This window comes from Manis javanica, chromosome 6, assembly GCF_040802235.1.
Source record: "Manis javanica isolate MJ-LG chromosome 6, MJ_LKY, whole genome shotgun sequence".
Lineage (NCBI taxonomy): Eukaryota > Metazoa > Chordata > Mammalia > Pholidota > Manidae > Manis > Manis javanica.
The window spans coordinates 16772473-16785565 of record NC_133161.1 but is presented as its reverse complement, the minus strand read 5'-3'; the positions used below and the strand labels follow the sequence as shown (position 1 = coordinate 16785565).

General features: G+C 34.1%; 1 protein-coding gene across 4 annotated transcripts in view; it reads left to right on the top strand.

Moving 5' to 3' along the window:
- NUP205 (nucleoporin 205) overlaps positions 1-13093 on the top strand; it is an 80416-nt gene that overhangs the window by 18421 nt on the left and 48902 nt on the right. For all 4 annotated transcript variants that reach the window (XR_012132090.1, XM_073238398.1, XM_073238397.1 and 1 more), the window contains 8 exons: positions 695-870; positions 3813-3929; positions 4113-4250; positions 6007-6157; positions 7174-7379; positions 8463-8645; positions 10027-10077; positions 10663-10872. Coding sequence is in view for 3 of the 4 variants with exons in the window: in XM_073238398.1 (XP_073094499.1) it covers positions 695-870; positions 3813-3929; positions 4113-4250; positions 6007-6157; positions 7174-7379; positions 8463-8645; positions 10027-10077; positions 10663-10872 (1232 nt within the window). In the remaining variant the exon portion in view is untranslated. The remainder of the gene's footprint in view (positions 1-694; positions 871-3812; positions 3930-4112; positions 4251-6006; positions 6158-7173; positions 7380-8462; positions 8646-10026; positions 10078-10662; positions 10873-13093) is intronic.

Genomic DNA, 13093 nt, shown 5'->3' with positions numbered 1-13093 from the left:
TTTTTGAGTTGTATGCTGAATTACTTATGAGTGATATGTTGAATTGTCCAGCATTTGCTTCAGTTTAATTTGTGTGGAGAGGGGAAATAAGATGGAGAGCTAGGTGAAATAAGATTGACCATAAATGGTCAATATATTCAAATATTGAAGCTAGGTGGGGGGTATGTGGAAGTTCTTTATATTGGTCTATTTTTAGATAGCTGTTTGACATTTTTAAGCTAAAATAATTACAAGTAGACCAGTTCGTTTAGGATATAGTTTTTCCATTTTTGCTATTCAGTTGCCAAATTAGGAAAGTTACTTAGGAGATCATGTTCATGTTTTGGTCTTACATGTTAGTCATGAAGACTTTCTGAATGATCCAGTTCATTTCATCGGGAGGAAAGCCTTAGTATCATTTTCATATGTTAATGTTTTGATAATAGCTTCCTAACTATATCAGTGTCACATCACATATCTAATTTTTTTTCATTCATGATGTTACTGTGAAGAGCATTTGGTTTTCTAATGTACTTTTTCAATAGTTCTTTGGGATTTGTGAATCTGTTAGTTATACACAGTCTTATTTTTTGGATAGCACATGCTATAAGGTTGAAAAAATAACTGAATTTTGAAAGAGCAGACTGTTAGGAGATACTGCGGTCCAGTTTTATAACTTTTCCTTTGTGTGTTGGTTTTGTGAATTTATTTGTAGCTCTGGCTGAATTCACAGAAGCAGATGAAGCAATGGCAGAGCTCGCAATCGCTGACAGTGTTTTCCTGTTCCTTACTGAATCTGTAGTGGTGTCGGAAAACTTCTATCAGGAAGAGTTTTACATTCGTAGAACCCATAATCTCATCACAGATTTCCTTGCACTTATGCCAATGAAGGTAGGTATAATAATGTAGGATGAGTAAATAGTAGAAGAATTTTATAAAGTAATTTAAAACTGATCAATTAACTAATAAAATCTTTTATTACAGGCTAAAATTTGACAGTGGTTGTGTTACAGTGTGTGAATTAGTTTGTGATTCATGAAAATGAAATAAGACCTGTTAACTAAGAATAAGCTAAAAGAAATATATGACATTAAGAATGGTTTATAATGAGAAAGTACTAGTTAAATAAAATACTTCTATGGGTAGAAAGTTATTAACACCATGCTACCCTAGGGATCAATACTAAGGTGATTTTGAGGAGATATTGTGGAAAGTCTCCTGTTTTATAGTTAATGTTTAGACTCTTAATTATAATGTATAAATGGGCTTCCACATGGATATAGGTAACATAATGGATTTAAAAAGCTAATGCAGATCAAAACCGAAAGTTTCGGTGATGACTGCCCTTGTACTGTTCACCGTGTAAGAACTTATTCACTATGTAAGAATTTGTTCACCATCTAAGAACTTGTTCATTATGCTTCAGAAGATCGGAGACTGATGAGAACTAGGCTTGGGGTGGATTAATGATTGTGCATTGAGTCCCCTATACAGAATTTTATTGTTGTTAACAACCATTTGATCAATAAATATGAGAGATGCCCTCAAAAAAAAAGAAGCTAATGCAAAGGCTCCTTTTGAATGAAAGGGCTTGAGCTCTAACTTTAATCCAAAAAGTTAGTAATTTTAGACAGATTCTTCATAGTATATGCTCTATGTATCGTTTTGTGCCAAAGGAAGCCAACAAAATTGTGGCAGGAAGTAAGTGAGGGAGTGAAGCCCTATGAAATCACCTCTCTGTGCATTAAAAAAAGCATCTTAAAGTATCTACACTTGTAATACTGTTGTGCAGTTCTGATGCCATACCTCAGAACGTAAGGCAAACAAAGTACTCAGAATGGCAACAAACAAGGAGTGAAGTGCTTATTCATGATTTAATGAATTAAGTGTTTATTAAGTTTCTCCTATGTTCCAGGTGCTATGCTAGGAGTGTGAAGAAGACAAATAAGTAGGAGACTCATTCCCTGACAACAAAGAATTTATAATCTAGTTGAGAGAAGCATACACTGAAAGTATAGGTAGTCACAGTAAGTAAATGAGAAGTACAGACAGTAAATTCCTGTGGATTTAGCTCAGGACTAGAATAGTCCAGGAATACTTGAACAGGTAACATGAGTCCTCATCAACCTTGAAGGAGTTGATGGTTTAACATCACAGAATTTTGGAATAGGAAGAATTCTGCTAATCCTTTCATTTTACATTTGCAGAAATGAAGCCTCAGAAAAGTTAAGGGCTTAAAGTTTTTCCTAATTAATAGTCCAGATGGGATTGTGATTATGGAAAGATAATGGTTATCTAGAAAGTCGAAGTATGAGAGAAATTTGAATAGACAAATCATAAATAGCTTGGATGGGGTAAATAGTCAATTTAGTCACATAATTCTGGGATACTAAAATTTCTTTAACAGAAGAGTGGGTTATCTGTTTCTTAAATGAGCTGTGGTTGGTTGTGTCTGTCAGAGCATTTGTCCATTTCATTAAAATTGATTGACATAAAGTTATTCCTAATATTCTTGTATTTTAAATTTCTGTAGGATCTATAGTGGTGTATCCTTTTTCATTCTTGATATTGGCAACTTGTATCTTCTTCTTTGTTTCCTAATTAAATTGACTAGAGGCTTATCAGTTTTAATTGAATTTAACAAAGAAACCAGCTTTTAGTTTCATTGATTTTCTTGGACTTTATTTCCCTATTACTGATTTCTGTTCTTTATTATTTCTTCCTTTTGCTTTGGATTAAATATACCCTTCTTGTTTCAGTTTCTTAAAGTGGAAGCTTAGATTATTAATTTGAAAATTTTCTTTTTTTCTAAATATGAGCATTTAATATTAAACATTTACCTTCAATTACTGCTTTAACTGTGTCAGGTAAATATGATATGTTGTGGGAGGTTTTATTCAATTTTATATTTTATTATTTCTTTGAGACTTCTTTGATTGATGAGGGACTTCCTATATTTAGGGAACTTCCAGATAGCTCCCTGTAACTGACTTCTAGTTTATTTCAGTTGTGATCAGAGAACATTCTTTGTAGGATTACAATTCTGTAAAATTTGTTGAGTTTGTTTTATGACCTACAGTATGGCCTTCTTGATAAATGTTCTATGTGCATATGAAAGTAATGTATATGTATATATTATGCTTATGTTCTGTGAAATGTTCTGTACATGTCAATTAGGTAAACTTGGTTGATAGTGTTCCTCAAGTCTTCCGTGTCCTTTACTGATTTTCTGTGTACTGTTGATACTGAGAGGGGATTTATTGAAGATTTTTTTTTTAAATGTTCTCTTTCCACCTATAAGTGTGGGTTTATCTAGCTATGATTTTTTTTGTTTTAAAGGGAGAAGTACTTTCTTATTTAGTTGGCATTCAGTTCACAAAAATGTTGTAAGGTAATGGTTCTCAACCAAGGCTATAATATCCATCAGAGCATGTTTTGGAAATAAGTGGGGCCAGTTTTGCTTGCTACAATATTTGTAGTGGTATTAGTGGTTAGTAGGTAGTCTAGGGGTGCTTAACTATCCTGTAATGTTGAGGATAGTCCAACCCACTGAAGAAATGTCCTGCCCAAAATGTTTATAATGTTGCAGTTGAGAGACACTAGTTAAACTCAGCTTCTCTATAGTGGAAAGTGCATTGAAGTTTTAAGATATTAATATTATATGGATATTAATATTGCAATAAAATTCCTAGCATATTTCTCCATGTTATTAAAGTGAAATAGATATTTAAATATTTTCTATAATCACTTTTAGACAGTTGCCCAACTTCCTGATTCAGTATTATAAACCCATGTAATAAATTCAACATTAAACTATGTACTACATTTAATAGGTGAAGCAGTTGAGGAATCGGGCAGATGAAGATGCTCGAATGATTCACATGAGTGTGCAGATGGGTAATGAACCTCCCATTTCACTTAGGAGGGATCTGGAACACTTAATGCTCTTGGTAAGCCATTATATTGGATGGATTGTCATTTGTCCTTCTTTCCTTTGTTTTCCTCCTAATTGGAAAATTTCAGGTCTAATATCTTAAATATACATGTAAATTCAATAAAAATGTGAATTTTTATTTTAAAGTAATTTTTGAGTTAATAAGCATTTTCCCACAGTCTTTGCTTACTCTTTGTAGATCGGTGAGCTGTATAAAAAGAACACTTTTAATTTGGAGCTGGCTCTAGAATATTGGTGTCCCTCAGAGCCTCTTCAGACTTCCACTCTCATGGGTTCTTACCTTGGGGTGGCTCATCAGCGCCCCCCTCAACGCCAGGTGAGCCCTTAGTTTCCTACTTTTCTACTTTGGTATGGTAATTGGGAATCTTGAAAACATGAAAAAGGTTATTTCTTTATATTACTGCTATTTACACAAATAACCACTAGAGTAACGTTTAGAAATGTACACTTTTTTTCTTAAAGGAAGTTTAAAGTTTTTAAATTTAAGTTCTGATCATTCTGGAGTTCATCTAATAGTCTTTTATAATATATTAGGCATGTTGGAAATCATTAGAGACAGAACAGTGACTAGTCTCTGTATGTATATCCGATTTTATTTTATTTATTAGTATTAGCCTGTCCTCTATTGGCATGACAATAACCAGTATGTATCATTCTTAACAAGTTGGGGAAGATAGGAAAGGTAAAATATGAAGGGAAAAGGCTTATAAGTTATAATTGATGAGTCAGTAGACAACATAAGAAAAAGTCCATTTTCTATCCTATATTAAATGAAGTATGATATTCAGTACCAAATAAAATGGATTGCCATGTCTGTCTGCATCTTTTTGGGATTTCTTATTTTAGAAGCTTTCATGCTCTATAATTTTCATTTATGTTAGAATATAAGAAAGACCAGACACTTTTTCTTTTTACTGTATTTCTTACATTATTGTTTCATTTTTCTCTTCATTTGAAGAAATGTTTTGAAGAAGGATTTGTTAAAAAATTTTTTAAAACTTTCTATTATGGAAATTTTCAAATATATAGAAGAGAGAATAATTATAGTAAACATGCAATGTCTTAACACTCAATTAACATCTTGCCATGTTGCTTCATCTGCTCCTGTTACTCTTAACACTTTTATTTTGCTGAAGAGTTTTTAAAGTAGTTATGGGCAGCATGACATCTCACCTTTCATTGGTTAATGTCTTTTAAAAATAAGGAAATTTTTCAATATAATTACAGAACCATTGTATGCCTAACAAAATTAATGATAATTTCCTGAGATCTGTAACATTTTTTTTTTTTTTCAGTTTTTGTTTTTTTGAAAAAGCGTGAATAACAGAGAAGGGCACCCAGAAATAAGAGGCAAAAGGCAGGCTGGAAAAAAGACAGAGTGAAGAAAATTAAAGTAGAAAGAAAGGAGAGAGCAGGAAAAAAAGGGGAGGCAGAAAATAAAGCAGAAATACAGAGAAACGAAAGAGCGATCTGTAACATTTTTAGATCTGAGTTCTAATTAATGAGCCTGAATAATATTATTAGTTGTGAATAATGGACTTAAGGAATAAGCAAGATAAAAGGAAAAACAAAGTATATAGGAGTATAGGAATGTGGCATTGGCTGGAACACAAAGCAGATTATGTTTAGGTCAGCATCAAAAATTCTGTCAGGTTCTTAGGTGTTCATATTAAAGTTGAGTGGAATTTAAAAACAGTGGGTTCTAAGTATATTTTTGAATTTGTGGTTAACTTTAGATAAGTAAATTTCTTCAGTTGTTTTACATATTTAGAACATGAGTAGTCTTATTTTCTGTGACATTGAGATGTTTTGAAAAAAAATGTACTTAATGTCCACAAAGATATTATCCTATAATTGCATTAAATTGCTAATGACAAGCTTGAAAAAGCAGTTTATCATAAGTAGAATACCAGATTATTTTTTTCTTTGCTGGGGTTAAATCAGAGTGCTTAATTAGTTTTTTTAGTTCATATGTAGTCTATGTAGTTCTATGTAGTTCATATGTACCTAGTCCATGTTGCCTTGAAATTTGGATTCGCTTTATGTAAACTATTGGTTTTTCCTTCTTTCAGGTTGTCTTGTCAAAGTTCGTTAGGCAAATGGGTGACCTATTGCCTCCAACCATTTATATTCCTTATTTAAAAATGCTCCAGGGATTGGCCAGTGGGCCCCAGTGTGCCCACTACTGTTTTAGTCTACTCAAAGTCAATGGCAGTAGTCATGGTAAGAAAAATCTGGATGTTGTCTTAAGTTTGTTGTGACATTCTCGAGTTCATTATTCCCCTGTCTGTTAAAGAATACTGGTTATCTGTGTTAGGTTCTATCAGGTATATAAATTATTTTTACAATAACGGGGAAAGAAGTGCATTGGTCGCTTTCTACATAGTGATGCCTTGATTGTGGTCTCAGATTGGACAGTTTTACTATTTGCTTTGTAAAGTGCAATTTAAAATATCAGAATTAATACCAAAAACTTTTCAAGAACACATCTGTTGATCAAGATGAAATATATACCTTGCCACATGAGTTTCATTAGTTTATCTTCGTAAGTACTTGTCTTCTAAATTTCTGTACTTAGAGTTTTCTCTTCCTACTCTCCCAGTTTCCTCATTTAATTTTCAGAATTTAGTGTGGTTTAATCAAAAACACTGCAAAAGGAAAGAAAAAGAAATATTTCTTAAACATCTGTTTTGCTAGATAGATATTATTACTTTCATTTTTACATGTGAGGATAGTGCGGCTTAGAGAATTAATTTACCCAGGGTCACAAGTGATTGGGAGCCACAACTGGAACTGGGATCTGTCTGGCTCCAAAGCCAGTGTTTTGCCTACCCTGTTAAGGCTTGCTTGTCTTGTATGCTCTGCTTTTGCTCCCAGGGCGTGTTATGTAATGGAGTATCATAATTCACAAATCAAACTGTAGTTCTCTCTCCATTTGGGAATGTAAGCACAACATTGGGAATTACTTGGTAGGAAAAGTAGCCCTTTGTAGTTACATGACAACACAGAGTTCCCCTAGTATAACAGAGATAATTTACTTTGATATTTGCTTGGGCATCATCCATTCTGAGGAAAAATGAATCCAGACTTCTAGCTCTCAGACAGATTCTAAACCATTTTCAACACACTACTTATCTAGGATGAAAGCAGAGTTAATTGTTTTAAATTTATTTTCTTCCTCCATTTCCAAGAAATTGCTTAGACATTTTTTGAAGAAAAAATCGGTGCTTTCTTTACAGTTGAAAATATTCAGGGAGCTGGTGGCAGTCCTGTTTCCTGGGAACATTTCTTTCACTCTTTAATGCTTTATCATGAACACCTCCGGAAGGATCTTCCAAGTGCAGATAGTGTTCAGTACCGTCACCTTCCTTCACGGGGCATCACCCAGAAGGAGCAAGATGGATTGATTGCTTTTTTACAACTCACATCTACCATCATTACTTGGGTAGGTATCCCACAGCATGAGAGAGTGTGATTTTTTTTATAGTTTAGCACAGTGGAATTTTAAGGACCCCCCAAATTTTCATTTAATGCTTAAAGTTTGAGTGACAGATAGCATATATGTAGGATTCTTTTCTTAAGCTCTTCACCTTTAGAGGGTATGGTTATCAAAGCCCTGCTTATTGCCATAACCTTGTATGAAATGAATAGCCTAAGCTGAAAGAAAATAGAAGGGCAGATAAACCTCAGCTGTTGGATGCACATCCTCCTTGAAGGTTTTCTGGCATAGGTATGGATATGTGTGCGTGCGTGCGTGTGTGTGTGTGTGTGTGTGTGTGTGTGTGTAGTGTGTGGTGATCTGTATATATTCATGAAGAATTAATTGAAAGTAAGTTATTTATTGAATTATTCTTTTTATCCTTATACCAAGCTGCCTTGCCTGCCACTACCAAATTAATCTTTATTTTAAAAAAAGCTATTTTTATTATATAATATCTGTGCTCAAAATCTCTTCTAGTTGTTACTGTTGTTTACTAGAGCAGAGTTGCTCAGTCTGGCATTCTCTCTGAAGGATAAGAATAGTGTGTTCTAACTTTTTGGTTTCTCTGATAATGCTTAACATTAAACATTAAAACATGAAGTTAGTAATTATTTCTCACTGAATTACAATGGAATGATGTTTGATACCATATATATCTTCATTTTTTTTCTCAGAATAGGTCAAGGTATTTATTCATTTGTATACTGTATTATAGTGAAATATATTACATTGTTCCAGAAAGGATTTAACATGTGTTCGTAAGATTTTGTGACCCTGGCAGACCATTTATCTCTGAATATATTATTTCCTATGCTTAGAGCTGCAAAACTAACTCTGCAAAGGCTATTTCTAGTCCATTCTTTACACTGGCTGAGTTAGTGATCTGATTTGCTCCACTGGCTGGCTGAGTGATAGGCTTATTATTGTTTTAGTGTGTATTAAGCCTGTGAATACTCAGAATACATGTTAGTCATTTAGATGATTGCCAGTCATTTTTCATAGCTTTTAAAAATGGAAAGTCATGCTCTTCTTGTGTTCAATTCTCAGAGTGAAAATGCTCGTCTGGCACTCTGTGAACATCCTCAGTGGACCCCTGTTGTGGTGATTCTGGGACTCCTGCAATGCAGCATTCCTCCTGTTCTGAAAGCTGAACTACTGAAGACACTTGCAGCTTTTGGAAAATCTCCTGAAATTGCTGCTTCCCTCTGGCAGTCATTGGAATATACTCAGGTAGTTTTACAAGCTGTCTTATTTATGTTGTTACAGTTTGGGAAGTAAGGCTTGATAATATCACAAAAGCAAGAGCATCCAGTTTGAAATCTATGGTAATAGTATGACCTTTTCAATTAGAAAGTTATAGTTTTGGTGCCAAGCATAGCATTAGAAACTAACAGGCTTGGGTTTTTCTCTTGGATCAGTTGACAGCTTCTCTGGGTTATTAGAGATTGGTTCTTCTCTTGAGACTTTGTTTTTCAATGTCTGTAAGATATCAATGGACAAAATTCCTTGACTCTGTCTTTCAGTCTAGGATCATAGAAGCCTTCACGCATCATCTGTACTCATTAAATGTGGGAAATGCCTGTTGTTGTTTTTTCCTGCCTTTTTCTTTTCTGTGTCCTTACTGGCCCCTACCAAAAGAGTGAAGTGTCTCTATTTTTTCTTTCTTTAGATGTAAGCTCTATGAGAATTTTTCTGTCAAAGTATAGTTATTCCATATATGCTAAAATGAAAAAGGGAAAATAAGGATGTGCTCTATAGAAATATCTTTAGGAAAATAGATGGAATATATGTTTGTCTTAGAAATAACATAAGTGAGCCTATGATTCTGACACATATGGACAAGGAAATGTTTAAAGAAATAAAATATTCTAGCTGTTTTCCAACATGTGTCCTTAAGATGTTAATGATGCTTTATAAAAACAAAAATTAAGGGAGTTGTTATGTGCCAAGAGGCTGGGGCATTTTTGGTTTGGTATTGACCTTCATTGTCTCATTCTTGAGTGTATCACTACTGAGTCAGTGGCCTGAGTGCTTGGTGCACCTGTTTGCTGAAAATGCAGTGTGATTGGTTTAGATGTTTTTATCCTTAGAGCAAGACTTTTTAAAAAATGATTCCACTTAACAGTATGTTCTCAACTTACAGGAGAGTCAGTAACATAACATGAAGTATAATTAATTATACCATAGACTACTTATACCCCTAGCAAGGTCAGGACAGAACATCTCAACTCAGAACTTCTGCCATGCATAAGAAATCTGTTTTTTATGAATTCTTGGTTTTCTGGTGCTAACCAAGAAAGGGTTGGTTGTAAACAGACCAGTGTCTTGAACAACAGTGTGATTTCTTGCTAAGAATCCTCTTAAGATTCATTCCTAGAAATCTGAAAGAAAATTTGCTGAAAGCACATCGTGTGTGCACTTAGAAATGATCAGTTTTCTGAAGCTTAGATAATTGGAAGTTCAGTCTGCATCTGACACAGTTGCTAATGAAAGTCCATCCTGTAAGATAATGGATGCGGTGACTGAGGAATATGACTATTACATTGTGAAGCCACTACTTCTCATTGATGAATGACAAATGCTCCTAACATCTAATTCTTATTATTTCAAGATACTGCAGACTGTAAGGGTTCCAAGCCAGAGGCAAGCTATTGGTATTGAGGTAAAATTTTCTTTTTAAATTAAATGCTGTGTTCATATACTCACATGATAAAAAGACTAAGAAACTTATTACCTTACTAAGTTCCCATAATTTTCAAATTTAATGTATTCTCATTTGAAGTGTTTTCTGGACAATGTTGAAATGGTGATGAAGCGTTTTATAAAAGGAACCAAAATACTTAAGGTTTCAGAATTGGAAAAGGATGTTACGTGTCAGTCATCCAAACTGAAAGTTTGGTTTGGACTCAATTTAATTTGGTTACTTGTGTCAACCTGGACTGAGAATTAGTTGTCTTAGTTTCCTCTCTGTGCTCCCTCCCTTTTTTTAAAGGAACATTTAAGATTTCTGTTTTCAATTAGAAGTTGAGAACACTATATGGGAATTTGAAATTCTCCCATCTGATTGATCTAGATTTATACAGTACTTTTGTGTCTTTCCCTCTAATGAAAAATGGCAATATTACCTGTTATGTTTATTTTGGTGTGATGATCTATCAATATTAGTAAGTTAATGCCTGCAAAAATGCTTTGCACTTCAGAGTTGATAGCTTTATATTACTGTATTGCCTTTCTTTTTCTTTGGAAGGTTGAACTAAATGAAATAGAATCCCGTTGTGAAGAATACCCGTTGACTCGGGCCTTTTGCCAGCTTATTAGTACCTTAGTGGAAAGCTCATTTCCTTCTAATCTGGGTGCTGGATTGCGGCCCCCTGGCTTTGACCCTTATTTGCAGTTCCTTAGAGATTCTGTGTTTCTCCGATTCCGCACAAGAGCTTACCGGAGAGCAGCTGAAAAGGTAATGTTCCTCAAAGTAAGGAAGACTTTTTTCTCCTTGTTCATTTATTTGTTTGCTCTTTTATTGAAGGTTTAAGATACTGTAAATTCATGTTAGCTTATGAAAGCTAGTAAAATCCAGTCTTACTACTGAAATGTCCATGGTCTGATTTAGTTTATGTGCATTAAAAATGAGTTTGGGCATTCAAACCAAAGCACTGACTTTAGTTTTCAGTCATTTTATTGATACAAACTCATAGCCATTCAGATCCTTAACAACAAATTTTAACCAAAACTGAACTGAAAATGTCACACCTTTGTCAGTTGGAAACACAGTGTCCTTATTGGGATGGTTTAGTTTAGGGATGGAAATAAGTTTAAACTTGAATATTAATTTCTGTGGATTAGTAGCACTTGTGAGTTGTGGAGCCTTGGCTTAGTGAGAAGGCATATTATGATCCATTAGAAATGTTTGCCATCCATAGAGGCTGAGGGAGCACTGACCTTTATGCACATATTTGCTCTGGTTGCAACATGCCAACAACTGAATTTACTGTCTATATCCTCTTATGTACCTCCAGTATTACCGTGAGGCAGGTACTATTAATATTCCCATTTTACAGACGGAGGATTAGCAAGGTTAAGGAACTTGCCTAAGGTCCAGGACCAGGATTTGAACCTAGGACTCTGATTCCAGATCCAGGCTCATAACAACTAAGCTATGTAAGAGACCCTTCCAGGTTGTTACATAATTCACTTAGTTTATAATACTGTTTATTGCCTCACAATATCCTTGGATGAATCTTGTAGGGACGTTTCTGCTTTATTTTTATTGTTTGTTTTTTTTTGAACCTGTTGGGTTTATTTTTGTATTAATGATTATAAAAATAATTTATTTACATTTCCCTGTATGGCCCCGGAAGATGACTGGTTAGCCAGAGACAGGTAAGATTCCTCAAGGGAGGAACAACCTAAGACAGGCACAGTCGCAGGGGGGCCATCAGGTGAGAAGTCGGGGAACAACAGTGGTAAAGCTTAGAACCTCAACCCCCCCTGTTTTGAGAGAAAGCTTCTGCATCCGTGGATGTTTTATTGCCCTTGTCTAGCTCGGATTAGCACATAGTCTACAGGCACACACATGATCATCTACAATTGCTCTCTTACAACACTAAACTATGTTTTCTACCTTTATCTTGCATCTACCTACCACTTCAGCAGTTTATTAAAAATAAAAAATAATAATAATAATAAAGGGAGAAATGTGGGATCCACATATAAATCAAGTATAAAAATCAAACAAATATTCATATTTGACCTGATTGTTTATAGGTCATAATGCGTGATCAAAACCGAAAGTTTCTGTGATGACTGCCCTTGTACTGTTCACCATGTAAGAACTTATTCACTATGTAAGAATTCGTTCACCATGTAAGAACTTGTTCATTATGCTTCAGAAGATTGGAGACTGATGAGAATTAGGCTTGAGATGGATTAATGATTGTGCATTGAGCATTGACCCCCCTATACAGAATTTTATTGTTGTTAACAACCATTTGATCAATAAATATGAGAGATGCCCTCTCAAAAAAAAAAACTCATTGTGCTGTGCAGTAAGATTTCTGTATTTTATTGTATGGACCTCAGTAAAAAAATTCTATCTAAAAAAAAAAAAATTCAGTTTGTGTTAACTTGGGATAATTAGGAAAATACAGAAAAATGTAAGAAGTATATTACCCTGAATCCTGTTGCCAAAGAATAATTACTTGTAGTCTTTTTCCTAAGCACATATACTTACATTGAGATAGTTATATGAGCTTGTATCCCTTTCTGGCTGCTAAGCATGGTATCATGAGAATTTTTTTCATGCCTTTAAAGATTTTGAAAACAGTCTTTGCAATGACTGCCCAGTCATTACTTGTATCTAGTAGTTTGTTCATTCATTGCCTTATCATTGGACATAGTTTGTTTCTAATATTTAGTCTCAGATACCTGAAGTTCATTTTTGTCAATTGATTTATAATTTTTGCTTCTCATGTAGCAAAAATAAACACTGAGAGGTGTGTACATGTTATTTAAGTCCTAGAATTTCCTTGTGAACATACCTTTCCTTATTGGATGAAAATAATAACAGCCAGCATTTCTTGTTAATAAGTCATTTCAGATGCTAAATAATGGATGCTGATAATTTCAATCTCCTCAACAAAATGTTCTCTTTGATCCTTTTTCATATTTTTAAAAAATGT